Source organism: Anser anser (assembly GCF_964211835.1).
Source record: "Anser anser genome assembly, chromosome: 30".
Lineage (NCBI taxonomy): Eukaryota > Metazoa > Chordata > Aves > Anseriformes > Anatidae > Anser > Anser anser.
Window position 1 is genome coordinate 2795489 of NC_139751.1, and position 26121 is coordinate 2821609.

The 26121-nt window shown below is 74.3% G+C and overlaps 6 protein-coding genes across 7 annotated transcripts; 3 read left to right on the plus strand and 3 right to left on the minus strand.

The window, feature by feature from the left end:
* The first annotated feature begins 47 nt into the window (after positions 1–47).
* Positions 48–2934, plus strand: ORMDL2 (ORMDL sphingolipid biosynthesis regulator 2). The gene is made up of 4 exons (XM_083814509.1): positions 48–174; positions 705–879; positions 1873–2024; positions 2283–2934. Exons 1-4 carry the CDS (start codon positions 83–85, stop codon positions 2416–2418), a joined length of 555 nt encoding a protein of 184 aa, XP_083670635.1. The 5' UTR covers positions 48–82; the 3' UTR covers positions 2419–2934.
* Positions 2935–3411: 477 nt separating this feature from the next.
* DNAJC14 (DnaJ heat shock protein family (Hsp40) member C14) lies at positions 3412–6416 on the minus strand. 2 transcript variants are annotated; one of them, XM_083814465.1, is made up of 7 exons: positions 6265–6416; positions 4848–6054; positions 4661–4767; positions 4336–4455; positions 4087–4247; positions 3910–4012; positions 3412–3748 (listed from the first exon to the last, which is right to left on the minus strand). In XM_083814465.1, the coding sequence occupies exons 2-7, from the start codon at positions 6009–6011 to the stop codon at positions 3511–3513; spliced, it is 1893 nt and encodes a 630-aa protein (XP_083670591.1). In that variant the 5' UTR covers positions 6012–6054; positions 6265–6416; the 3' UTR covers positions 3412–3510. The 2 variants fall into 2 exon arrangements, with proteins under 2 accessions (XP_083670591.1, XP_083670592.1); XM_083814466.1 differs by having other exon boundaries at positions 6157–6282.
* A 504-nt stretch (positions 6417–6920) lies between these two features.
* Positions 6921–10052, plus strand: LOC310888085 (transmembrane protein 198-like). The gene is made up of 5 exons (XM_083814483.1): positions 6921–7057; positions 7277–7408; positions 7940–8515; positions 9472–9620; positions 9726–10052. The coding sequence occupies exons 2-5, from the start codon at positions 7288–7290 to the stop codon at positions 9852–9854; spliced, it is 975 nt and encodes a 324-aa protein (XP_083670609.1). The 5' UTR covers positions 6921–7057; positions 7277–7287; the 3' UTR covers positions 9855–10052.
* Positions 10053–10997: 945 nt separating this feature from the next.
* On the minus strand, positions 10998–13179 carry PYM1 (PYM homolog 1, exon junction complex associated factor). Its single transcript, XM_083814513.1, has 3 exons — positions 13032–13179; positions 12383–12476; positions 10998–11961 (listed from the first exon to the last, which is right to left on the minus strand). Exons 1-3 carry the CDS (start codon positions 13060–13062, stop codon positions 11475–11477), a joined length of 612 nt encoding a protein of 203 aa, XP_083670639.1. The 5' UTR covers positions 13063–13179; the 3' UTR covers positions 10998–11474.
* Positions 13180–13673: 494 nt separating this feature from the next.
* DGKA (diacylglycerol kinase alpha) lies at positions 13674–22413 on the plus strand. The gene is given in 26 exon segments (XM_083814461.1): positions 13674–13718; positions 16100–16192; positions 16440–16516; positions 16598–16718; positions 16814–16870; positions 16873–16893; positions 16976–17025; positions 17100–17174; positions 17272–17343; positions 17345–17392; positions 17487–17604; positions 18389–18477; positions 19249–19368; positions 19453–19551; positions 19654–19743; positions 19850–19923; positions 20042–20116; positions 20215–20300; positions 20404–20493; positions 20578–20738; positions 20834–20898; positions 20993–21083; positions 21171–21360; positions 21460–21580; positions 21683–21743; positions 21906–22413. Coding segments are annotated over 25 exon segments (2220 nt in total). The 5' UTR covers positions 13674–13718; positions 16100–16122; the 3' UTR covers positions 22005–22413.
* A 5-nt stretch (positions 22414–22418) lies between these two features.
* PMEL (premelanosome protein) lies at positions 22419–26093 on the minus strand. The gene is made up of 10 exons (XM_083814464.1): positions 25713–26093; positions 25490–25636; positions 25263–25403; positions 25022–25183; positions 24243–24938; positions 23786–24124; positions 23623–23716; positions 22985–23187; positions 22799–22886; positions 22419–22700 (listed from the first exon to the last, which is right to left on the minus strand). The coding sequence occupies exons 2-10, from the start codon at positions 25593–25595 to the stop codon at positions 22541–22543; spliced, it is 1989 nt and encodes a 662-aa protein (XP_083670590.1). The 5' UTR covers positions 25596–25636; positions 25713–26093; the 3' UTR covers positions 22419–22540.
* Between the last annotated feature and the right edge of the window lie 28 nt (positions 26094–26121).

Here is a 26121-nt window from a genome sequence, read left to right on the forward strand (position 1 = left end):
CCGGCGCGAGGGGGCGGGGACGGGGATTCTGAGGGACGGGCAGCGCGACCAATAGAAGCGGAGAAACGGCGGGGAGCGGCCAATGGGGGCGGAGGGTCGGGGGCGCGGAACTTCCTGGAGACGAGGCCGGGCGGGGGCCTGGCAACGGGGCCCGGGGCCCTGCGGAGCCGCGGGGTGCGGGAGGGTCGGGACCGGGGGGACCGGGGGGCACCGTGGGGAGCAGGGGGGGGCGGGGGGAGGGGGAGGGACCGGGGCTGTGGGGGCCGGGCCAGGGGGCAGCGGAGGGAGCGGGGCCGGGGGAACCGGGGAGGCCGGGCCCGGGGGGACCGGAGGGGGTCCGGGAGGGGGGCCCGGGGGGTACCGGGGCTGTGGGGGCCGGGAACGGGGGCACCGGAGGGAGCGGGGCCAGGGGGACCGGGGACCGGGGACACCGGGGCCGGGGGACCGGGGCTGGGGGACCGGGCCCGGGGCCGGGGGACCGGGCCCGGGGCCGGGCCCCGCGGGGGTTTGCGATCGTTCCCCAGCCCCACTGACCCCCGGCACCCGCCTCGGGCCAGCGCCGCCGTCACCCTTAGGGCCGTTCCCGAGCCCCGGGGGGAGGAACCGGGAGCAGGAACCGGGAGCCGCCCGACGGCAGGCCCCAAACGGCGGGGATTTGGGGAAATGGCCCCAAACGGCCGCTGAGAGCCCCGTGCCCGCGGCAGGATGAACGTCGGCGTGGCGCACAGCGAGCTGAACCCCAACACGCGCGTGGCGAGCGGCCGCGGCTGCTGGCTGGCCTACGGGATGGCGGTGGGCGCGCTCCACGTCGTCCTGCTCAGCGTCCCCGTCCTCAGCGTCCCCGCCGTCTGGACGCTCACCAACGTCCTGCACAACCTGGTGAGTCCCGGCGCCACGCCGCCCTACCGGGGCCGCACCGGCGCCGCCCGCGGTTCTGCGCCCCCGGGGCTACGGAAGGCGGCAGCTTCTGCGGGCACCGAAGAAAGGAGCGCACGTAAAAGGGGAACCTGGGGTGCCGTGCCCAGTTCTGGGCTCCCCGGTACAAAAAAGATGGGGAGCGCCTGGAAAGAGGCCAGCGGAGGGCACAAAGATGAGACGGGGCCTGGGGCAGCTCCCCTGGGAGGAGAGGCTGAGGGACCTGGGGCTGGTCAGCCTGGAGGAAAGAAGACTGAGGGGGGATCTCATCAATGTTCGTAAATACCTGAAGTGCGGGAGACGGAGGGGTTTGGCCAACCTCTTTTCAGAGGTCTGTGGGGACAGGACAAGGGGCAACGGCCACAAAATGGAGCCCAGGAAGTTCCGCACGAACATGAGAAAGAAATTCTTCCCGGTGAGGGCGACGGAGCACTGGGACGGGCTGCCCAGGGAGGTCGTGGGGGCTCCTTCTCTGGAGATACTCAAGGCCCGTCTGGAGTCCTGCCTGGGCAGCCTGCTGTAGGGAACCTGCTTTGGCAGGGGGGTTGGTCCCGATGAGCTCTCGAGGTCCCTTCCGACCCCTACAATTCTGTGCCTGAGGGCAAAGCCTCCAGAGCCGGTTTCTCGCTGGGGCTGGCGCTGTGGGGAGGCCGTCAGTGACAAAGGGGCGTTAGCTTAGGAAGCGGCCGCGACATCGCACAAAGCGTGTCTCTGCTCCCCGGCGCTGCCCCGCGCGGTGCTCTTGGCTCTCCCCGCCTCTCCCGGAGTCCCGTGCGCGGTGCCAGGTTCCCTTCCCGCGTCCCGCTGGGGTTGGGGCCGCGTTACCCCCGCGGTGCTCGCCCAGAGCGGGACGCCGGCGCTCAGCCTGCTTGGCCCCACGTCCAGGAGCTCCCGCAGCCTCGGAACAGCCTGAGCCGGGCTTGGCTGACGCCCCCCCCCCCCCCTCGCCACCCGCAGGTGATGTACTTGCTGCTGCACGCGGTGAAGGGGACCCCGTTCGAAACCCCCGACCAGGGCAAGGATCGCCTCCTCACGCACTGGGAGCAGATCGATGACGGGATGCAGTGCACCTCCTCGCGCAAGTTCCTCAGCATCTCCCCGGTGGTGCTGTGAGTGCCGCGCCGCGCTGAACAGGGCAGAGAGGAGCAAGGTGGGGGGGGGGGGGCAGGGGGGGCTTCCAGGGCTGCTGCTGGCACAGCTCAGCGTGTTCAGGCTCTGCACGGACGGGTCCTAGGGGTGGGAAAGGTTTTCCCAGCCCGGAGGCGCCGGGGTTTTATACAGCGAGCCCCCCCCCCCCAAAAAATCCTCGCCCTGCCCCCGGGGAAGCAGGGCAGCGTGGAATAACCCGCGGCCTCCCCCCCCCCCAGTTACCTCCTCACCAGCTTCTACACCAAGTACGACCCCGCACACTTCGTGATCAACACGGCCTCCCTGCTCAGCGTCCTCCTGCCCAAGCTGCCCCAGTTCCACGGCGTGCGGCTCTTCGGCATCAACAAGTACTGAGCCCCTCGCCCCCCCCCGGCACGGCGCGGCGGAGCCGGGGCAGCGTCCGCGCCGCCGGCCGGAGCGAGCTCTGCGGGGAAGCACCCACGAGGGGAGAACTGTCGACCGGTGGGAAGGGCAACCACCCCGAGCCGCCTCCGTCGCCGCGTTTTTGTACGATCCCACCGTCGGGCAGAGCAGAGCGGTGCCCTCATGGCACGGCCCCCAGCCAGGAGAGCGCGCGCGGCCGCCCCCGGGAGCGCCTGGAAGCAGCCCACGGCGTCCCCAGCCCCGCGGACAGGAGGCGCGCTCCTAAACCGTGCTTCAGTCTGAGAAGAGCGGGAAGAGAAGGACGCTACCGCTAAACCCCTCACCCTTCAGCTGCTCACGCCCGGGAGCACAGAGGCTGGCAGGGCGCAGGCAGGGCTTTTTTACACGCCCTCGTGTAAAAAGAAATACAAATAAAATCGTGTAAAAAGAAATACAAATTAAAAAAACCCGCTCCTAGCCCTCAGCGTTAGAGGAGCGTCCCTCAAACGGTGCAAAGCTGAGGCTGGCGAAGCAAAACCATCGCGGCTGAACGCGCGCGGGGAGCCTGCATTCGCTGTGTTAACGGAAAGGGGACGCGCGGGGTCATCGATAGGCGCCAACAGGCAAAAAGAAACCGGTTTAAACGCGGCACGGAACGTGCCAGAAGCTGCCTGGCCCCCCCAGCTGCGGAGCTGCTCTGGCCGGAGGGGGGGGGCTTGCCCGCACCCCGCCGCTGCCCCGCAAGCGTTTTGGGCTGCGCGTGGAGGAAGAGGCAGCAGCCCCCCGCCGCGGGCACCGGGGCTCCTACAACACCCCCTGAAGAGACCCGGGGGGGGGTGAGTCCAGCGCGGCCCCTGCTGCGCCACCCCCGGGGGTTCTGCGGTGTCGCTGCCTCCGGCGCAGTTCCCCCTGCTCACCTCAGCCCCGTCAGCCCCCAGGCTCCCCGCTTGACTTTTAAATACACAGATTACTTTAAAAAAAAAAAAAAATAGATTTTTTTTTATTTCAAAGAGCCCTTGTAGTGCCCCACAGAGCACGACCTCCCCCGGCCAGGGAGCGCCCCCCCCAGCACCCGCGGCGCGCTCAGCGCTGGAAGGGGCGCCGCACCTTCTTCCGCCTCTTGTGCTTGGCATCACCCTTGGGAGCGCCCCCCTCGGTCCTCGGCGGGGCCCCAGCTGCAGCTGCGGTCCCCGGGGGGGGGCCCGCGGGCGGTGGGGGCTGCGGGAAGCCCCCAGGCATCGGTCCTGAGGTCCCCTGGAACACGCGGGTGAAGAAGTCCTGCAGGTCGGCGGCGGGGCTGGGGCTGCCCTTGGAGGCGCTCCTGCCGGCAGGAAGGCGGCGGCTGGGTGGGCGCCTGGGGGTCCCGACAGGCCCCGGCCCCCCCCCCAGCCCCCCCGGCAGCAGCCAGGCCCTGGCCTTGCTCCCTGCTGCCGCCGGTCCCCGTCCCCATCCCGGTCCCGGTCCCGCCGCACCAGCACCGACCTCTGCCGCCCGCCCGCGCCGGCGCTCCGCGCCCCGAAGGAGATGTGGTAGGGGACGCGGTGGGTGTCGGGGCAGATCCCCACGCGCTGGCAGCCGGCCCACTCTGCGGGGAGACACGCGGCGTCGCTGGGGGCTGGCCGCGACCCCCGCGGGGCCGGGGGCCGCGGCGGCACCCACCGGTGATGTCGTAGACCTTGCCGTCCATCACGGCGAAGTAGGTGATCTTCAGCCCCAGCAGGCTGGACTCGGCCCAGAAGTCGCCCTCCTCGGCGGGGTGCAGCTGCCCGCACTCGGCGCAGTAGCGGGCGCTGAGCGGGTCGCGGTCCAGCTCGAACCTCCTGCGGGGCCAACGCCGTGTCAGCCCCCCCCCTGAGCCCGCGGCCCCAACGCCACGACCACGAGCCGGGCGGGAGCCTGGCGACCTACTTGTGCTTGCCCTGGCACTTGCTGCACATCATGGTGTTCATGGCCTCCTTCAGGTCGTCCTGCAGCCTGCTCAGGAACTCGTTCACGGACCGGCTCAGCTCGCTCTCCGCCATCCGCTTCCTGCGGCCGCCGCGGGGAGGAGAGAGACGGGGTCGGAGCCCGGCGGCGCGCTGCTGCACGGGACCCCCACGGGGGGGACAGGGCCGCGGACCCGGTGCTCTCCCCGCTCCCGGCCCCTCGCAGAAGGACCCGGCGGGGCTCCAGGGGGTGAGGGCACACCCTGCGGGGCCACCCCACGCAGCCCCCCCCCCCCCAGCCCACTCACATCTCGTACTCCTTCCTCCTCTCGGGGTTGCTGACGATGTCCCAGGCCGCCCGCAGCACCTTGAAGGCCTCCTCCGCTCGCGGGTGCTCGTTCTTGTCCGGGTGGACCTGAGAGGCGCGGGGGAGCTCAGCGCCGCATCCCGGCGGGGCCCGCAGCTCACCGCCAGCCCCGGCCCCGGCCCACGCACCAGCACGGCCAGCCGGCGATACGCCTTCTTCAGCTCGGCGTCCGACGCCGTCGCCTCCACGCCCAGCGCCTGGAAGGGGTTCAGCTCCTCCTCGGGCACGTCGGCCATGGCCAGCAAGCGGGCCACCTCCTCCCCGGAGCTGGCAGCCGGAGCCCCTCCGTCGAGGCCCGGCGCCGCGTCCCCCGGCCCGCAGCCTGTCCGTAGCTCCCCGGGGGGAGCTCGCCGCCTCCGCAGCCATTCCCGGAGGCGCTGGCAAGTCCCCGCCGCCCCGAGCAGCCCCCACGTCCTGCGGAGGCCGGCGGCGTCGAGGAACGCCGCCAGCCGGGTCCGGCCCAGCCCGGCCACGCCGGCGGCCAAGGCGCGCCAGCAGAGCCGCAGGCAGCCCAGCAGCAGCACGAGGAGCAGCAGCAGCAGCGCGCACAGCGTCCACAGCAGCCGCCGCGCCGCCTCCGCCCCGGCCCGCAGCCCCCGGGCCGCCCGCAGCCACCCGCTGCGAGCCCGCTGGCCCATGCGCCGGCCCCAGCCGCGCACGGTGCCCGGCGCCGAGCCCAGCTCCCCGGCGCCCAGGCGGCAGCAGGAGCAGAGCAGGCGGCCGCCGGCCTCCGCGCACAGCCTCCGCGCCTGGCCCAGCGCCGCCTCCAGCAGCGCCTTCAGCCGGGCCAGCTCCTCCGCACGGGCCCCGCGGCTCCTCTTCCTCGCCGGGCGCTGCCGCCGGCCGCCCTCCTCCTTCTCCTTGGGGGCCGAGCGCGGCCGCTGGCGCCGCCGGGGTCTCCGGGCCCCCTTCCCCGCGGCCCCCGGGTCCTCGCCGGCTGCATCCTCCTCGCCCTCCTCGGCCTCGCGGGGAGGCGGCGGCGGCCCGGGCTCGGTGGCGGCGCAGCGGGGGCAGGCGAGGCCGCAGGATCCGTCCCGCCGCTCGGCCCGGCACCGGCAGGAGGCCCCGGGGCCGGCGGCGGAGCCGTCTCCGTCCCCGTCGTCGTTGCCGTCGTCTTCGGCGGCGGCCGCCGGTCGCAGGCCACAGCTCCCGTTCCAGGCGGCGCTGCCCGGGGGGGCCCGGCCGCCTCCTCCTCCTCCTCCTCCTCCTCCCCTGGCCGCCGGCGGCTCCCGGCTCCCGCCGCCCCCCTCGGGCTCGGCCGCTGCCCCGCGGCCCGGCGGGGGCTGAGCCATGGCGGCGGCACCGGGAGCTAGGTCACCGCCATCGCCGCCGCCCCTGCAACCGGGAGCGGAGTCAGCGCCGCCGGGGGGGGGCGGGGAAGGTACCGGGGGGGTACCGGGACCGGGGGAGGGGTAACGGGGGGAAACCGGCGGGTACCGGGATGGGGGGGGCGGTACCGGGGGTACCGGAGGGGGCCGGGGGGAGGGAACCGGGGCTGAGAGCGGCCGCGGGAGGCAGGCCCGGGGCGGCCCCCGCCGCGCTCACCGAGCGGTGCCGGTGCCGGCGGGGGGGGGGTCTCCGCCTCCTCCCGCCCCCCCCGGGTCCCTCGCGCGCCTCACTTCCGCCTTCCGCCCGCCCGCCGCCGCCGCCACGCTCGCTTCCGGGGGCGTGGCCCGGCCCGGCCGCGTCACCTGCCCGCGGCCCCGCCCCCTTTAGCGAAGCCCCGCCCCCTTAACCCCTTCGGCGCCGGGCGCGGAGCCGCCGTCCCGCGCTGACCCCGGGGCGCGTCCCGCAGCCGGGCGGCGCCGTCCCGGGGCGCGGGGCCGGGCTGGGACCGGGACGGGGACCGGGGCCGGGCTGCCCCACGCGTGTCCGTGCCCCAAACGTGTCCGTGTCCCCCTTGCGTGCCCCTGCCCCATGGCGGACCCCGGCCCCACGATGGGCTCCGCCCCCCCCACGCGTGTCCCTATTCCCACGCGTGTCCGTGCTCCCACGCGTGTCCGTGCCCCTCGTGCGCTGCTGCCCCCGACGAGTGCCCCTGCCCCCCACGCGTGTCCCTGCCCTGTCCCCCACGCGTGTCCGCGCTCCACGCGTGTCCCCCCCCCACGCGTGTCCGTGTCCCGCGCGTGTCCCCGGCGCCCCCCCGGGCCGGACTGCCCGCCCCGCTCCCGTCCCGGCCCCTCCGCGGCTCCCCCCGCCCCGCTCCCGCCCCCCGCCGCCCCCAGCCCCGGCCCCGGCCCCGCTCCCGGTCCCGCCCCGCACCGCCCCCGGCCCCGGTCCCGGTCCCGGCCGTGTCTGGGCGCCGCGGCCGGGCCGGGTCCCACCGCCCCCGGAGCGGGTGAGTCCCGGGACGGGGCCCCCGCGCCCCCCGCGCCCCCCGCCCCGAGCCGTGGCCCCGCCGCAGCTCCCAGATGTGCGGGGCGGGGGGGGGGGGGACCGGGGGGGCTCCCCCCGCGCGCGTTTCCGTCGCTCCGGACCCGGGGAGGGGGCGGCGCGGGGGGGGGGGTCCCGGCGTCCCCCCCCCCCCCCCAGCGTGGCCGCCCCCGTCCGCCCCCAGGCCCGGCGGGGATGGAGCCCGGAGCCCCCGCGGTGCCGCGCTGCCGCCTGGAGCCGCGGCCGCCCCTCGAGCCCGGCCCCGCCGCGCTCTGCGCCCTGGGCTGCCTCCTCGGCCTCGTCTGCGGCGGCTTCGGTGAGCGGGGGGCGCGGGGGGGGCACGGCCGGGGGGGGGGGGCTCGAGCGGGGAGCACCGCGGGACTGGGACGGGGGGGGCACGGGCAGAGCCCGGGGCTGCCACGGGACGTGGCCGGGGGGCACGGACAGAAGGGGGGCACCGGGGGGGGGCACGGGGAGCATCGGGGGGGGGGTAACGGCCAAGGGGGTGCCGCTGGGGGACGAAGCGCAGGGGACGTTGTGGGGCGCAGTCGGGGGGGCGCAGCCCAGGGGACACGGCGAGGGACGTGGCAGGGGGCACGGCAAGACGGGGACGTCACTGGGGACACCGCGGGATGTGGCTGGGGGGGGGGCACGGCAAGACGGGACATCACCGGGGACGCGGCCGGGGGGGCACAGCAAGATGGGACATCACGGGGGACACCGTGGGACATGGTGGGGGGCACGGCAAGTCAGGGACATCACCGGGGACGCGGCCAGGGGCGCACGGCCAGAGGGGGGTGGCAGCGCGGGCAGAGCTCCCCGCTGAGCCCCCCCTCGCCCCCGGCAGGCTACCGCTGCTTCAAGGCCATCATGTTCCTCTCGGGGCTGCTGTTCGGCTCCGCCGTCATCTTCGTGCTGTGCTACAAGGAGCGGGTCCTGGAGACGCAGCTGAGCCTGGAGGTGAGCGCGGGCATCGCGCTGGGCATCGGCGCGCTCTGCGGGCTGGTGACGGCGCTGGTGCGCAGCGTCGGGCTCTTCACCACGGGGCTGCTGCTGGGGCTGCTGCTGGCCACGGCCGCGCTGGTGGCCACGGCGCCGCTGCTGCAGCCGCAGAGCCCCTGGGTGCCGGCGGGCAGCCTGCTGGGGCTGGCGCTGCTCTGCGCCCTCCTGGCCCTGCACTGGCAGAAGCCGCTGACCGTGCTGGCCACGGCCGTGTTCGGCGCGGCCGTCGTGGCGGTCTGCATCGACTACTTGGTGGAGGCGCTGGCCCTGGTGCTCTACGTCTACGACCGGCTGCGGCTGGCGCCGCCGGCGCCGCTGTGCTGGTACAGCTGGGCCGTGCTGGGCGCCTGGCCCGCGCTCAGCGTCCTCGGCGTCCTGCTGCAGTGGAAGGTGACGGCCGACGGCTTCTCCCACGGCGACGGTGAGGGGGCCCCGGGGGGGCTGTGCCGGGGAGCGGGATGGGGTGGGGGGGAATGGGGATGGGGTGGGATGGAAAGGGGGATAGGGATGGAAATACGCGTGGGAACGGGGATAGGGTTGGAAACGGGGATGGGGTTGGGATGGGGACTGGGATGGAAATGGGGATGGGAATGGGGATAGGGATGGAAACGGGGTTGGGGATGGGGTTGGGATGGGGACTGGGATGGAAATGGGCACGGGAATGGGCAGGGGAAGGGGGATAGGGTTGGAAAGGAGCAGGGGAATGGGGATAGGGATGGAAACGGGGACGTATGGGATGGAAATGGGGACAGGAATGGGCAGGGAAAAGGGGATAGGGATGAAAATGGGGATGGAGTTGGGATGGGATGGGGACTGGGATGGAAATGGGGATGGGAACGGGGATAGGGATGGAAACGGGGATGGGGATGGGGTTGGGATGGGAACGGGGATGGAAATGGGCACGGGAATGGGCAGGGGAATGGGGATAGGGACGGAAATGGGGATGGGGTTGGGATGGAATGGGATAGGGATGGAAATGGGCATGGGAATGAGGATAGGGATGGAAACAGGGACGGGGCTGGGATGGGAATGGGCAGGGGAAGGGGGAAAGGGATGGAAGTGGGGATGGGGTTGGGACGGAATGGGATAGGGATGGAGATGGGAGCAGGCACTACGCTGGGATGATCCCAGCCAGCAGGGTGGGATGGCGATGGGAAAAGTGAGGAGAAAGGGGGGCACCGCGGCCATGGCGGCGGCAGGGGAGACGGAGATCGCACCGGGGCTGAGGCCGGCAACAGGGAAGGGGACGGCGACGGCACGGGGACAGCGACGGGAGTGGCAACGGGGAAGCCGCCAGGGTGGGGACAGAGGCGGCCACGGCCACAGGGACGCTGAGGGTGCCGGCGGGGGCCGGGGCTGAGCCCCCTCCCCGCTCAGTGAGCCTCAGCCGGCGCCAGAAGCGGCTGCAGCTGCTGCGCATCCGGCAGAAGGAGGCCAAGCGCCGGCAGAGCCCGGCCCCCCCCGAGGGCACCTACCGCCGCAAACCTGCCCCCGTCAAGCGCTACGCGGGCGACGTGCTGGCCCCGGTGAGCGCGCACCCACCGGGGGGGGGTAGGGGGGTGGCGGGTGCCCCGACCCCCCCCACCCCTGACACCCCCGTGTTGCTGCGTCCCCCCCCGATCCCCCCCCAGAGCTACATCCGGAGCCTGCGGGACCGGCAGCTGGAGAGCGCGACCCCCCCGGGCCCCGCCGGGCCCCCCGATGACGACTGTGGCTCCACTGTGCCCCTCACCGCCCCCCCGCCGCGCGGCCCCCCCTGAGCGGCCCCGGGGCCCCCACCATCCGTGCCTTGGGGCGCTGCCCCCCCCCCTTCGCTGTGCCTGCCCCGTAACCAGCCCCGTTCCCTGCCCCCACGGTGGGGCAGCCCCGACCCCCCCCCGTGCCCCCCCCGCAGTGCCTGCCTGGCCCCAGCGCCAGACGAGACCTCGTCCAAATAAAGGCCCTTGTTTATTTTTGCAGGACCTACCCAAACACTGTGCACACACCCGCGCCCCCCCCAGGACGCCCCCCTTGAACAGGAAGATCTGGGGGTGGGGGGGCAGCAAAAAGCAGCATTGAAACGGGGGGTGCGCAGGGCTCTGGACAAACCCCGTGGTACGGCTGCACCTTGTCGCCTTCCAGGGGGGGGGTCACGGACGGCAGGGACCCCCCCGCGGCCCCACCTTTGAAAAACTGGGGGGGGGTGCGCAGTGTGAGCACCCCCCCCGGGGCTCCCCCTCTGCCCAGCGCTCGTCCCGGCAGCTCCGTGCACGCTGACGCCCGCCCTGCCACGGGCCCCCCGGCGCCCCCCAGCCCCCACATCCCCGTCCTGATGCTCCAGGAGCCCCCAGCACCGCCGACCCTAAACCACCCAGCCCCCAGCCCCCCCTCCCCAGACCCCCCCACACCCTCCCCAGCCCCAGAACTGACCGTGGTGAACTGGCACTGCCCCAGCATCGCGGCCCCCCCCTGCCCAGCCCCTCGCAGGATCGCTTCGAACACAGCCCCATTCCCTGGGGGTGGGGAACCCCTGTTCCCTGGGGGGGGGGGCACAGCCCGGGGTCGGGAGGGCACCATCCCCATCCCACTGCCCCTTCCCAGGGGGGGCCAGGGCCGCGGGACACCTCTAAACACGTCCCGGGGGGGGGGAAACGGGCTCCGTGCACGGCGCTGCTGGCGCTGTCCTTGTCCCCGAGGAGCGGCCGGAGGCGAGCACGGGGGGGCCACCGCCAGCTCCGGCCCCGCTGCCAGCATCACCCAGGGAAATAGGGCACGGGGGGGCCAGCCGAGGGGGCCGGGCGCCCCCGCTGCGACACCGCCTCGCAGGACACAAAGGCGGCTCTGTCCCGCCGCGAGGCCCCGACGATGACGCCGGGGCTGCGCGGGGGAAGATGAGGATGTGAGGATGAGGAGGATGAGGAAGAGCCCCCCTGCTCCCCCCCCCCCCCCCCGCCGTGAGGGGCTGTGAGCAGGGAAAGGCAGAGCCCGCTCCCTGGCGCCGCGTCACTGCTGCGATTTTATTATTGCGTGGCGTTTAAAAACAGAGGGGGAGGCGGCAACACAGCACGCGAGGGGCTGGGGGGGGAGGAAAGGAAGAGCCACGGCCCCCGCCCCGCCCGCAGCACCGGCCCTGCCCGCCCGCCCCCCCCCCCGGTAAAATTAAAAAAAAGGAGAGGGGTATCTGGCAGTCGCCGGATTTCTGACACCGATAGCTGGGAAATTAAAACAAAAACAAACAAAAAAAAAACAACAAAAAAACTGTTCTGAAGGAAAAAAAAAAACAAACACCGGAACAAAACAAACCCCGCGCCCGAGGGGCCTGGCGCTCGGCCCTCGTGCGCCCCGTGCCCGCCGCGCGCCCCCCGGCCGGCCCCGCGCCCCCCCGCCCGCCCGCCCGCCCCTTACAAGTCCAGCTCCAGGTCCCGCAGCTCCTCCTCCAGCGCTTTCCGCCGGCCCAGCTTCTCCAGCTGCTCTTTGGTCGGCTGCTTGATCTCGCCGGAGTCGAGCCGCTGCTGCAGCTCCTCCACCTGCCGCAGCTTCTTCCGCAGGTTCTTGATCTTCTTGGCTTTCTCCGAGGCCGCCGCTTCGCCGTCGGCGGGGCCCTGGGCGCCGCAGGCCGGCTGCGGCGCGGCCGCTCGCGCGTCCCCCCCCCCGAGGGAGACCTTCTCCAGCGCCTGGATCAGTTCGTCCGTCTCCCGCTCCCCTTTCTCCTGCTGCTGCTTCCTCTTCTCCTTGCGTTTCAAGTTCCTTTTGGCCGCCTTGGACAGTCCCGTCTCCCCGCCCTCCGCCTTGCCGGGCTGCTTGCCGGGCGGCGCGGCGGCCTCCAGGCTCAGCCCCGGGGGCAGCTCGGGTTTGCTCTTGAAGAACTTCACGTACTTGTTCTCGTACCTGCGCGGAAGGAGAAGCGCTGACGGCGCCGCCGCCGCCGAGCCGCAAACCTCGGCGCCTCCAGCCCGCCGCCGCCCCGTTCCTGCGCTCCGCCACCGCGCCGCCGCCACCGCCGCCGCCCCCGGCTCCTCGGGGGCCTCCTCGCGGCGCAGCCGGCCCCGCGGGCGGCCGGATACGTACCGTCAGCACGCGGCTTACGGGCTAAGGGGGGGGTCAGAATTGCTCGGGCACCTGGAAAGAGACCGAGACCCCGAGACGTAACCCGGCTGGGGTGCGCCGGGCGGGGGTGCTGGGGGCTCCTGGCTTCGCCGCGCTCTCCGGGGGCGGGGGTCAGGGCACGGTATGGCACCTCCGCACGGGGACCCCCGCCCCGGGACCCCCCCCGCCACCCCCCGGTACCCCCCCGCCGTGCCCCACTTACACCGGGACCTCCTCCTGCGGCACGTAGCCCTCCTTCACCCGCCGCTGCTTCCGCCAGGTGCCGTCGGGGCGCTGCGTGGAGGCGATGTACTTTCCTGCGGGGGGACAGCACCGTCGGTTGGGGGCCCGGGAGCCCACCGGGAGCCCCCCGGGACCCCCCCGTGCTCCAGGAGCCCCCCGGTCCCCCAGCCCCCAGCCCGGGAGACCCCCGGTCCCCCCACCCCCTGGCCCCGGGAGGCCCCCGGTCCCCCAGCCCCCGGGGCGGGAGCCCCCCGTTCCCCACCCCCCGGCCCCGGGAGCCCCTCGGGCACCCCCCGTGCCCCGGGAACCCCCCGGGCCCCCAGCCCCAAGAGCCCCCCGGGCCCCCCATCCCGTGTCGGGAGCCCACCGGGACCCTCCCCTACCCCGGCAGCCCCCCGTCCCTCCCCCCCATCCCAGTAGCCCACCGTGGGCCCCCTCCGGTGCCCCCCCGGTGCCGATGCCGCACTAGGGGCACCCGTGCAGCCGGTACCGGGCCGGGGGGAAGGGCAGGGCCCAGCCCCGCGGGGCCGGGCGAGGGCGGCGGGGCCGGCAGCGGGCCCCCGGTCGCGGTGCGGCGGGGAGCAGCGGGCCCCCCCGCGCCGGGCCGGGCCGGGCCGGGCCGCACTCACCGGTCTCGTCAGTCACATAGGGAGTCGCCATCTTGCGAGCGCGACACACTTCCGGCCCCCGGGCCCCGCCCCCGGAAGTGGCCGCGGCGGCGGCGGCGGCGGCGGGGGGGAAGGGAGGGGGAGGGGAGGGCGGGCGGCGCCGCCGCCATTTTGTTTTTAAAGGCGCCGCGCCCCGCTCGGGGGAGGCCCACGGGGGGGGGGCCGGGCCCCGCCCCGCCGTGACGGGGGGAGGCGAGGGGGGGGAGGGGAACCGGGCCCGGCCCCCCCCACCCCCCCCGTGCCCGCAGGCCCCTGAGGTTCACCCGGCAGCGCCCCAAAACCGCCACCGCCGCCCGCGATTTCAACCCGCGATAACGGCGGCGGGGCTGGGGGCGGGGAGCGGTACCGGGGGGGGGGGCGCGGAGGGATGGGGGGGCCGTGCCCGTTGCCCCCGCCACCCCCCCCACCCCCGCCCCGGGGCAGGCAGGATGCGACGCCGCCCGCCCCCGCGGTGCCGCGGGGATTTCCCCGGTTCCCCCCCCTCCCCCCCCCCCCCGGGGCCGCCTCCCTCCGCCCGCCCCCGGGGGCGCCGCGGTCCGGTCCCCCCCCTCCGGTCCCCCCCCTCCGGTCCCCCCCCGGTCCCCCCACACCCTGCGGGTCCCAGGAAGGAAGCGCCGGGGCCGCAGCCCACGGGAGCGGCCGGGGCAGGTGCGCCCCGAAGGCGGACACCGGGGGGGGGCACCGGGAGGGCACCGGGGGGCCCGCACGGAGTCGGCAGCGAACGACGGCGGCCGCGGGTGGAGGGCACCGGGCCCCGCCGCGCCGCTCCCCCGGGGCCGTGGGGTTCCGGGGGTCCCCCCCCCCCGGTTGTCCTCCCCCCCCCGCCGCACGTGCGCCCGGTGCCGCCCCGCCCCGCCCCGCCGGGCCGTGATGTCAGCGGGGCCGGGCCGCGGCGGGAGCGCGGGCACCGGGACGGGGCTGAGCGGCGGCGGCGGGACCTGACCCCAGCCCGGCCCCGGCAGGTACCGGCACCGGCACCGACGGGGCGGGCGGGGACACCGGCGGGATGGGCGGGGACCGGGCGGGACGGGGGGGGACAGGCACCGGTACCGGGATGCGCCGCCCCCGCCCGGGGGGACCCGCACGGCATCGCGCTGACGGGAACCGGGCGGAACCGGGCCGGGAACAGGGCCGCCCACGAGCACCGGGCGGGGAACGGCGGCACCGGGCGAGGAACGGGAAGGAAGCGGCGCCGGCTGGGCACGGCCCCGGCTGCGGCCCCGGGGAGCGGCGCCCGGTGCCGCCGTTCCCGGCCCCGTTCCCGGCCCCGTTCCCGGCCCCCTTGCTCTCGGCGCAGCCCCCGGGCGCGGCGGGTTCCGGGACTCCAAGCTCCGGGGCCGGTCCCGATCCCGTCCCGCCGCCCCCACCGGGGCTCCCGGGAGCGGCGGGAGGAGGCAACCGGGCACCGGGCGGTGCGCGGCGGAACCGAAAGGCCCGGCCGGGCCGGGGGGGGGGGGACCCCGCCGTGCATCCCGGCCCCGCCCGCCCCGGTGCCGGGCGCCGCCGCCTCCCACCTGCGCGCCCCGGAGCCGTCCCGGCGCTCGGTGCCGCCCCCTACGGGACCGACGGCGGGACCCGGCGCGGCGCCGGCACCGGGACGGGCTGGGGGCGCCCCCCGGTGTCCCCCCCCCGGGCAGCAGCCACCCAGCCCCGGGCGCGAGCGGCCCCGTTACTCTCGGCGGTGGCACCGGGAGGAGGAGCGGGGGGGGCGCAGCCCGGGGCTGCCGGTGGCCGGGGAGGGGCCGTGCGGGGGGGCTGCCCCGGCCCAGCCCCGCGGCCCCCCCGCGGCCCCGCTCCGTGCCCGTTACTAAATAAGGGAAGCGGCCGCTGCGCCGGGGGGGTCCCGGGGGCTGCGCCCGGCCTCGGGGCTCCCCGGGGGGGGGACAGATGGGGGCCCGGAAAGCATCGTGACGCACCCAAGGGTGCTACAGGCGGGGACGGCGGGGACGTTCGGCCCGCGTTTGGGTCCCATCTGGGGGGTTTTGGGGTGGGGGGTGCCGTGCGTGCCCCCCTCCATCGCCCCCAGCCCGGCGCAGGGCGGGGGCCGCCATTACCGGCCCTGCCCGGGCACCGCTTGCCGCCTGCTCCCCGGTGCCACGCAGGGTGCAAAGCTCAGCCCTCGCCCTCGGGGACGGCGCCGCCGCGGCTGGGCCGCCCACGGGCGGCGCGGGCGTGGGGCCGGGGGGGGCCCGTGGGTGGGTGGCACCCGTGGGTGAGTGTGCACCCTTGGGCGAGCGGCACCTGCGTGCGAGCAACACCCGTGGGTGAGCGTGCGCCCGTGGCTGAGCAGCACCCACGGATGAGCAGCGCCCGTGGGCGGGTGTCACCCGCCGGCGAGCGGCACCCATGGGTGAGCAGCGCCCGTGGGCGAGCGCAGGAGCCGGATGCGCGCCCGGCAGCGGGCCGCACGCGGCCCAGGGGTGCGGAGGCGGCGCGGGTGCAAGCGTCTGCGCCCGCCTGCCTGCCCCGCGTGCCCGCTGTCTGGGGGCGCTGGGGAAGCGGCTGCCCACGGGTTGTTTTTTTATTGGGGGGGGGGGGCACACGCACGTGCCCGGGCGCCGCCACCCACGTGCCCCCGCTCCCGCCCACAGTGGCACCCGGCCGCCCGCGCGCCCTCCCCGCGGTGCCAGCGCCCGCCGTGCCGGCGCCTGGAGCCAGCTGCCGCCATGAATTAGTAATGGCCACGGTGGGGTGGGGAGGGCCCGGGGGGGGGGGGGGCTTTGCGAGGCCAGGGAGCTGCGGCCGGCGAGGCGAGGCGATGCTCAGCCCTGGGGCTGTGGCCGGGGTGGGGTGGGGGGGCAGCCGGTACCACCCCTCGTGCTCATCGTCCCCCCCCCCCGGCTGCGGCGGTGGTGGCTCGAAGCCGGTGGCCGTCCCCTGCTCGGCGCTCGGCCGTCCCCACGCTGTGGTTGAACCCCCCCTATCTGCTCCCCCCATGGGGCTGTGCTGGGGCAAATGGTGGGGCGGCGGGCGGGGGGGTGGAAGGGGGGGGCCCCCGCTGTGCCCCCACCGCAGCCCTCGCCCCGCAGGCAGCGCCCGCCAGCCGGCAGCCATGGAGGAGAGCCCGGAGTGGGGCACGCTGAGCCCCGAGGAGTTCGCCCACCTCCAGAAGTACCTGGACTGTGAGTTGGGGGAGGGGGACGGGGACTGGGGCAGGGGGGGGGCATGGCGTCGGGTGCAGCACCCCCGTGTGCGCGTGTTGGGGGCAGCTTCGCACGCGTGGCGGTGGCTTTGCGCGCATGGGCCGGCCGCGTGCGCGTGCACCGGGATGGGGCTGCGTGCGTGAGCACCCATGGGCGCGTGGGCACCCCCGTGCCTCGTCCGCGCGTGCGCGCCCCGGAGCGGCCTCGCACGCGCCTCTGCCCCCAGACAGCAGCAAGAAGGTGCAGGACGTGCTGCGGGACTTCTACGGCGACGGGGCCCTGTCCCAGCACCTGCAGGGAGAGGTGGGTCCCGGTGGGGGGCCAGGGGCCGCACGCTGCCCCCCCCCCGGCGCTTCCCCAACCCCTCTGTGCCCCCCCCCCCAGTGCGTGGACTTCGAGGGCTTCAGGCTGTTCCTGCAGAGCTACCTGGAGGCGACCGACGTCCCCGAGGCGCTGTGCCGCCATCTCTTCATGTCCTTCCAGAGCACGGCCCCCGGGCAGCCGGGTGAGGGATGGGGGGGGGACGGGGATGGGGGACAGGAGGGGCCACCGGGAGGGCCCACGGGGCTCAGCGCCGCTCAGCACCGTCTGTCCCGGCAGGCAGCGGCCTCGTCTGCGTTAACGACGTCTCCTGCTACTTCTCGCTGCTGGAGGGCGGGCGCCCGAGGACAAGCTGGAGTGTGAGTGGGGGAGCCTGCGGGGGGAGGGCTGGGGGGGCTGCCCCCATCTCACCCCTTGTGCCCTCTCCCCCCCCCCCCCCAGTCACCTTCAAGCTCTATGACAAGGACGGGAACGGGCTCCTGGACAGCTCAGTGAGTGATGGGGGATCGGGGGGGGGCACAGGACGGGTTCCCCCCGGGCCCCTTCCTGACGCTCGGCGCCGCAGGAGGTGGAGCGGATCATCACCCAGATGATGCGGGTGGCCCAGTACCTGGACTGGGACGTCACGGAGCTGAAGCCGGTGAGCGGGGCTGGGGTCACGGCCCCCCCCCCCCCCGACCCCTCACATCTCCCCCCACCCCCCTCAGCCCTCGTGTCCCCGTCCCCTCCCCCCCCAGATCCTGCAGGAGATGATGCGGGAGATCGACTACGACGGCAGCGGGACGGTGTCGCTGGCCGAGTGGCTGCGCGGGCGGCGTCACCAACATCCCGCTGCTGGTGCTGCTGGGCCTGGAGGTGGTGAGTGGGGGCGTGGGTGGGGGGAGGCTGGGCCGGGACCCCCCCCCCCCCCCGGCCCCCTCTGACACCTCCCCCCGCCTCCGGCTGTCCCCAGCACATGAAGGACGACGGGCAGCACATGTGGCGCCTGAAGCACTTCAACCGCCCCGTGTACTGCAACGTGTGCGAGACGCTGCTGGTCGGGCTGCGCAAGCAGGGGCTGTGCTGCACCTGTGAGCGGGGTGGGGACGGGGTGGGGACAGGATGAGGGCGGGGATGGGGACGGGACGGGGACGGGATGGGGACAGGACAGGGATGGGGACGGGGACAGGACAGGGGTGCGGTGGGGACAGGGATGGTTGGGGGATGGGGATGGGACGGGGACTTACGGGGACAGGGTTGGGATGGGGACAGGGACCTGATGGGGGTAGGATGGGGACGGGGATGGGACAGTGGTGCAGCGGGGACAGGGATGGTTGGGGGATGGGGATGGGGCGGGGACTTACGGGGACAGGGTTGGGATGGGGACAGGGACCTGATGGGGGTAGGATGGGGACGGGGATGGGACGGTGGTGCAGGGGGGACAGGGATGGTTGGGGGATGGGGATGGGGATGGGGATGGGATGGGGACCTGATGGGGACAAGACTGGGACGGGATGGGGACAGGGACCTGGCGGGGACCTGACGGGGACAGGACTGGGGTGGGGACGGGATGGGGACAGGGACCGGGAGGTGCTGGGATGGGGCCGGGACGGGGGGGGCGCGGGGTGATCCGGGCCGGGCCCAGCCCCACTGCTCAGCCCCAGCTGTGGCGGGAGGCCCCGCCCCCTCCAGCTGTGCGCGAGGCCCCACCCACGTCTGGGGGCGGAGCCACGACGTGAGCCCCACCCACCTCGAAAGCCGATTGGCGCCCGGCTGGAGGCGGCGGTGGCGTGATTGGCTGGCGGGTGGGGCCAGGCGGTGGGCGGTGCCTCGTTACGCCCCGCCCACCCCACCCCCATTTGGCCCCGCCCCCAGTCTGCAAGTTCACGGTCCACGAGCGCTGCGCCCGCAAGGCGCCCCCCAGCTGCATCAGCACCTACGCCAAGTCCCGCAAGGAGGCCGGCGTGAGTGCCGCCCGTCTGTCCGTCCAGCTGTCCGTCCGTCTGTCCACCCGTCTGTCCGTCCATCCATCCGTCTGTCCGTCCATCCCGTCCGTCCATCCGTCCGTCTGTCCATCCGTCCATTTGTCCATCTGACTGTCCATCCATCCGTCCGTCTGTCCGTCCATGCCATCCATCCCGTCCGTCCATCCGTCTGTCCATCCATCCCGTCTGTCCACCCGTCCGTCTGTCCATCCGTGTGTTTGTCCATCCAACTGTCCGTCCGTCCATCCGTCTGTCCGTCCATCCGTCCATCTGTCCATCTGTCCGTCCGTCCATCCATCCGTCCGTCCGTCCATCCGTCTGTCCATCCGTCCGTCCATCTGTCCATCCATCTGTACATCTGTCCGTCCGTCCATCCGTCTGTCCGTCCATCCATCCATCTGTCCATCCGTCCATCCGTCCGTCTGTCCATCCGTCCGTCTGTCTGTCCATCCCGTCTGTCCATCCGTCCATCCCGTCCATCCATCTGTCCGTCCGCCCGTCTGTCCGTCCATCCGTCCGTCTGTCCGTCCGTCCCTCGCCCTGCCCGCTCACCCGTTGTCCGTCGCTCCGCCCGCCCTGGCCGCCCGTCTCGCCTTCCACTCGTCCGTCGGTCCGCTTGTCCCCGTCTGTCCGTCCGCTCTCCTGTCGCTCCCTGTGTTTATCTGACCGCCTTGCCGTCCGTCTGTCTGTCCGTACCCCCCCCCCGTCCGTCTGTCCACCCACACCCCCCCCCCACCCGCTGCCCCCCAGGTCCAGGCCCACGTCTGGGTGAAGGGCGGCTGCGAGGCCAGCAAGTGCGGCCGGTGCCAGAAGAAGATCCGGAGCTTCCAGAGCCTGACGGGGCTGCACTGCGTCTGGTGCCACCTCAAGGTGGGGGGGGGGGGGCACGGGGGGGGGACGGGGGGGGGGCACAGGGCGGCCGAAGGTGGTCCCGACCCCGCGCCGTGCCCCCAGATCCACGAGGAGTGCCTGGCCGCCGTGCCCCCCGCCTGCGACTGCGGGCTGCTGCGGGACCACATCCTGCCCCCCTCCGCCATCTACCCCGTGGTGCTGGTGAGCGCAGGGCTGGGGGGGGGGGGATTTGGGGGCTGGGGGGGGGGGGGGGGGGCGCTTCTGGGTGGGGACGCGGCCGTGACCCCCCCCCGGCGCTCGCAGGAGCGGCAGAACAGCCAGAAGGACGGGAGCGGGACGCCGGGAGAGGAGGGACCCCAGGTCTTCACCACCCCCGAGGGACAGGCGCTGCGGGTGAGCAGTGCCCCCCCCCCCCAAAATATCCATGTGCGCCCCCCCCCCCAATATCTGCGTGCCCCCCCCGCCCCCATGTCTACGTCTCACCCCCCCCACCCCGCAGGTCAGCCCCGTGCCCGACACCCACCCGCTCCTCGTCTTCGTCAACCCCAAGAGCGGAGGGAAGCAGGGGGAGAGGTGAGGGGCTGGGGGGCGCTGGGCTCACCCCGGACCCCCCCACCCCCCAAAAAAAAGGAGAAGGGGGGGGGGGGCGGCCCCCCTGGCCCCCCCCCAGCCCAGCGCCCCTCTCCCGCAGGGTGCTCCGTAAGCTCCAGTACCTGCTGAACCCGCGGCAGGTCTACAACCTGCAGCAAGGAGGACCCAACCCCGGGTGAGGAGGGGGCTGCGGTGAGTGCCGGGGAGGGGGGGGGGGCAGCCCTGTCCTGACGCCCCCCCCCCATCCCTAAATCCCCCCTTCTCTCCCCCCAGCCTCAATTTCTTCCGCGACGTGCCGGATTTCCGCGTCCTGGTGTGCGGCGGGGATGGCACCGTGGGCTGGATCCTGGATGCCATCGGTGGGTCCGGCCCCACCCGGGGGGGGGTCAGATGTGCCCGGGACCCCCCCCCCAAACCCCCCCAACACCCCCCCACCCTTTCTGACCGTGCTTCTCCTCGCAGACAAGGCCAACCTGCCCCGGCGGCCCCCCGTGGCCGTGCTGCCCCTGGGGACCGGCAACGACCTGGCCCGGTGCCTGCGCTGGGGCGGAGGTGAGCAGGGGGCACGAGGGGGGGCCCCGTGTGCCCGTCCCTCTCCCCCCCCCCGCTGTCCCTACCGTGCCCCCCCCCCCCCAGGCTACGACGGGGAGAACCTGGTGAAGATCCTGAAGGACATCGAGGGCAGCAGCGTGGTGCAGATGGACCGCTGGCACCTGCGGGTGCTGCCCGCCAGCCCCGCCGAGGCGGGCGACCCGGTGCCCTACGAGATCATCAACAACTACTTCTCCATCGGGGTGGTGCGTTTGGGGGGGGGGGCAGGGGGTTTTGGGGCGGGGGGGGGGGGGCACGGCCTCACAACCCCCCCGCGCCGTGCTCTGTGCCCCCTCCCCAGGACGCCTCCATCGCGCACCGCTTCCACGTCATGCGGGAGAAGTACCCCGAGAAGTTCAACAGCAGGTGGGCGCAGCGGGGCGGGCCCCAAACGTGCCGATCCCCAAAACGTGCCCCCCCACCCCCCCACCCCAAACGTGCCGTGCCCCCCCCCCCCCAGGATGAAGAACAAGCTGTGGTACCTGGAGTTCGCCACCTCCGAGACCCTCTTCGCCACCTGCAAGAAGCTCAAGGAGTGCCTGAGCATCGAGGTGAGCCCCGGCCCCACGGCACCGTGGTGTCCCCCCGCCGCCCTGCCCTGACGTCTGTCTGTGTGTGTCCCCCCCGCCCCCCCCCAGTGCTGCGGGACCCCCCTGGAGCTGCGGGGAGCGCTGGCGGGGGTGGCGGTGCTCAACATCCCCAGCATGCACGGAGGCTCCAACCTCTGGGGCGAGACCAAGCGGCCGCTGGGCGAGGCGAGGAGGGCGCCCGGTGCCGAGCAGCCCCCGGCCATCACCGACGCCGAGACCCTCAAGACCTGCGTGCAGGGTGCGTGTGTGCGTGGGGGGAGGTCTGGGGGTGCGAGGACGTCCCCCCCGCACCCCGGGGCTGGCGCTGTCCTGACCCCCCGCCCCCCCCCCCCCCCAGACCTGAGCGACCAGCGGCTGGAGGTGGTGGGGCTGGAGGGGGTGCTGGAGATGGGGCAGATCTACACGGGGCTGAAGAGCGCGGGCACGCGGCTGGCCAAGTGCTCCGAGATCACCCTGCGGTGAGCCGGGGGGGCTGGGGGGGGGCGCGGGCTGTGCCCCGCGGGGGCCGGGGGCTTGGGTGCTAACCGAGGCCGGGGGGGGGGGGGGTCTGCTTCTTGCAGGACGCTGAAGCCCCTCCCCATGCAGATCGATGGAGAGCCCTGGATGCAGCCACCCTGCACCGTGCGTGCCCCCCCTCCCCGTGGTGCTAGTCCCCCCAGCCCCCTCGGAGCCCTCCCCAGTCCCCTTTGACCCCCCCCTCCGAGCCCCCCCAGTCCCTCTGAGCTCCCCCCCCCGCGTCGCCCCCCCCCCCCCCCAGCCCAGCCCTCGTCCTCTCGCTCGCAGATCAAGATCACCCACAAGAACCAGGCGCCGATGCTGATGGCCCCCCCGCCGCGCTCCTCCAGCTTCTTCGGCCTCAAGAAAGGCCCCGTGGAGGCCTGAGGGGGCCGGAGCCCCCCCCCCCCCCCCCCCTCCACCTCCTGCGCTGCGCCCCAGGCGGGGGCCATGGACCAAAGGCCTGACCAGGGGCAGGCACCACGCTGCCCCCCCCCCCCACATTACACCCACAGGGTGCTCCGGGGTGGGGGCAGCTGGACGGACCCCCCCCAGGGGCAGTTGGAGGGGGGCTGCACCATGCCCCCCCCCCCAACATCCCTGTGTGCTGCCCCAGCTGGAGCCCCCACCCTGCTGGGCTCCCCCCTGTGCCCTATTTATTACCCCCCCCCCCGCCCCGCATTTCAAGTGCCTCTTGCAGTAATAAAGCCAGCGGCGAGACGGGCGCTGGGCTGTGCCTCTCCTGGGGGGCTCAGCCCTGGCCCCCCCGCCCCCCCCCCCCATGCAACCAGACAAAGCAGGGGCTGAGCTGAGCCTTTATTCATGTCACCGGGGGCACGCGGACCCCCCCCGGGTCCTGGGGGCTCGGGCCAGGTGGGGGGGCATAGTGGTTGGGGGGGGGGGGGGGTGGATCCCCGCAGCCCCTACACGGCGTTGGCGCGGAGCAGGGGGCTGCTCTCGCCGCTGGGGGCCCCCCCAAAAACCTGGCGCAGCAGTAGGCGGAGGGTGGCACCGGGGGGCAGCCAGCCCCGGGGGCAGGGGGCCGGGGGGGCCGCGGCCAGCAGCAGGCTGTACTTCACTCGGCTGTGGGGCAGAGAGGGGGTTAGCACGGGGGGGGTGAGCCCCCCATATTGGTGTCCCCTCCCCATTTTCTGGTGCCCCCCCCCCCCGGCCAGGCTCACCGGTAGGTGTAGGCGGCGGTGCCCAGGGCGGCGGCGATCAGCACCAGCCCCACGGTGAGCGTGGTCCTGCCGGCGGCCGGGGCTGCGCCTGGGGCAGAAGCAGCTGAGCACCCCCGACCCCCGAGCCCCCCCAAACCCTGCTGCCTCCCCCCCACCCCCCCCCCCAATCCCCAGCCCCGGTCCCACCTCCGACGGCCACGCGGGTGCTGGCCACGGCCAAGCCGTTGCCGTTGGCCAGGGAGACGTTGAGGCAGTAGAGGCCGGACTGGTTGAAGTCCTGGCGCAGCAGCAGCTGGCAGCCGGGCGCCGGCGCCACGGCCGAGCACGTCCGCGTCTGCGCCATCTGGCACTCGGCATCCGCCACCACGGTGCACACCTCCTCGGGCAGGCTGCCGGAGGGGGGGGCCGGGGAAGGGGTCAGCAGGGCCCCCCCCGCCCCCCCAGGCACCCATCACGGCCCCACGGCGTGGGTCCTGCGCTGCCCCCCCCCCTTGCTTGCGCCCCTCGGCCCCGCGCCAGCCCTGGGCGCTGCCTCCAAGCCGGCCCCAGCTCGTGATCGCGGTCCCCACGCCGCCCCAGCTCCAGGGCATCGTGTCCGAGCTGACCCCATCCCCGTGGCTGGGGTGTGGTCCCCACCCGGTCCCCAGCTGCACCCCAGGGTCCCCCACCCCATTCCAGACCAAGGTCCCCACCCTGTTCCCAGCCGCTAACCTGGGTCCCATTCATCACCCCCGAGCCGTCCCCAGCCCTGGCACCGTCCCCAGCTCCGGTGCGTTGTCCCCACGCCGTCCCCAACTCCAGCCCCGGCCCCCAGCTGCCCTCACCTCCCCTCGCACGTCACCGTCAGCTCCACGCTGTTCCCGCTGCCCACGGGCTCCACGGGCACCACCTGCACGATGGCCACGCTCTCGACGCCCTCTGCAAGGGGACGCGGAGTCAGAGCAGGGCCGGCCCCTCGGGGTCCCCTCCCCGGTCCCCGGCACTCACGGACGATGTCGAGCTGGGTGGAGAAGGTGCCGTAGCGGTACAGGACGCAGCCTGTGGGCCCAGCCGCGGGCGCCTGGCGCTTCACCAGCACCAGGGGCTCGCCGGGGGTGGCCGTGGCTCCATCCGTGGCTCCATCCGTGGCTCCATCCGTGGCTCCATCCGTGGCTCCTGCTGCGGCTCCCGCTGTTGCTCCCGCTGTGGCTCCCACTGTGGCCTCAGCTACGGATTCAGCTGTGCCCCCAGCCGTTGCTCCAGCTGTGGCTGTCACCACGTCCCCAGCTGTGGCTGCAGCCGTGTCCCCAGCCGTGTCCCCAGCCGTGTCCCCAGCCGTCACCGCGCCTGCAGGGGACCCAGGCAGAGAAGCGGCTGGGGAAGGGCAGGAAGGGACCGAGCTGTCCCCTCGTAGGACCTCCAGGACGTGGCCCAACCTGCCCTGCCCCACGGGGGCAGCACCCACCTGCAGCCACGGTTCCCCCCGCAGCCGTGGGGGCCGCGGTGCCCAGCACGTCCCCAGCTGGGGACACAGAGGCAAGGAGCAGGGGGTCTGCGGCGGTGGCTGCAGGGTCCGTAGCGGCTGCTGCGCCGGCCGCCGCGGTGCTGAGCACCAGGACAGGGACGGGCTCGGTAGCAGCAGGATCCAAAGGCGCAGCCACTGATGCCGCCGTGGGCTCTGGTGGCTCCCCAGAACCTGCGGGTGCTGAGGTGCCGGGTGCCACAGCGGTTCCAGGTGCTGCGGCAGTGCCAGACCCTGCGGCAGTGCCCGGTGCCGAAGCGGTGCCAGATCCTGTAGCGGTGCCGGCGGTGGGACCCGCTGGCTGCGTGGCCGTGGGTCCCCCCGAGGGCGCCAGCCCGGTGGTGGGGTCCACGACGGGGGGCACGGAGGTGCCGCAGGTGCTGAGCGGGATGGCCGCCTGCAGCACCAGGCGGGCGGCAAAGGACCCGGCCTGCAGGTAGGTGTGGGTGACGACGGCGCTGCGGGAGATGAGGGTGCCGCTCTGGTCCCCGAAGTCCCACGAGTAGGAGATGTCGGCGTCACGCAGGTAGCGGCTGGGGTCGTGCAGCCGCACGCTGAAGGCCACGGGGTGGTTGCGCACGAAGCGCCCGCCGCCCACCGCCTGCACCTGCGCCACGTCCACCGCCAAGGGCACCTGGTCTGGGGTCGCGCAGGCGCCGTCAGCTCGGCCGCCGCCGGTGCCGCCGCGTCGCCGTCATCCCTGCCCCATGCCCGGCGCCTACCTGTGATGCTGAACTGGGAGCTGGCGCGGCCGATGGGGACAAACTTCTGGCGGCCGCGGTAGTGGTAGACGACCACCTCCATGGTGTAGGAGCCCAGGGCCACCCCGTCCGTCCCCACCGTCAGCTGGGACGCGGCGCCGTCCACCACCTGCCAGTAGCGCCCTGCGGGGACGGCACGGCTCAGGCGCCGGCCGCGGGGACGCCGCGGTACCGGGGAGCGGGGACACGGTGCCGGCCTCACCCCACGTCCACCACACGTAGACGAATTTTCCGCGCTTGCCCCAGGCGCTGCGGGGAAAGGGCTGCCCGTCGGGGAAGACGCCGTCCGAGCCCTCGGCCAGCTGCTCCGGGAAGACGGGGTCGCCCTGCGTGACGCGGGTGCCTGCGGGGACCAGATGCTGAGCGTGGCACGGGGGTGGCCACGGCCCCCACCAGGGACAGGGCAGGGGGCGTCAGGCGGGCGCTGACCGTTGACGGTGCAGTTCTGGCTCCACACCACGCGGCCGTCGGGCAGCGCCGTCTGCGTGCTGGGGAAGCGCAGGGCGATGGAGAAGGTGGCCTTGGCGCCCGCCATGGTGGGGGCGTCGTTGCTGATGTCGAAGGTGACGTCGCCGCCTGTCGGGCACCGGTTTGGGGTGGTTCAGGGACTGGCGCCGCAGGCAGCGTCCCCGTGCCCCCCCCCCGTACCCACCTCGCCAGCAGTCCCTCTGCCGCGCCGTCCCCTCCTGCCACGGCCGGTACAGCCCCGAGTCCCAGCTCCGGAACGCTGCCGGTCGCCCGCTCCACGTCTGGCTCCGGCCGCGGCTCCGGCCACCGGCTCCTGCGGGAGGAGAAGGGCCAAGGACGCGCGTGGCACCCCCGGGGCTCCCGGCTGGGTCCTCTTTTGGAGCCCCAGGGGACACGTGACGGACTCAGGCTGCGGCGCGGGGCAAAGCCCATCACATGGCGCTGGGCGCTGCCCAAAGCCCCTTCATGTGACTCTCAGCTGAGCCGGCTGCAGCACGGGGCGAGCGCTCCCCCCGTGCCCCCCGCTCGGGGGTGGGCAGCCCCCAGCCCCCATCTCAGCCCCGTCCGCTGCAGCGTGGGGACCCCGTGGGGAC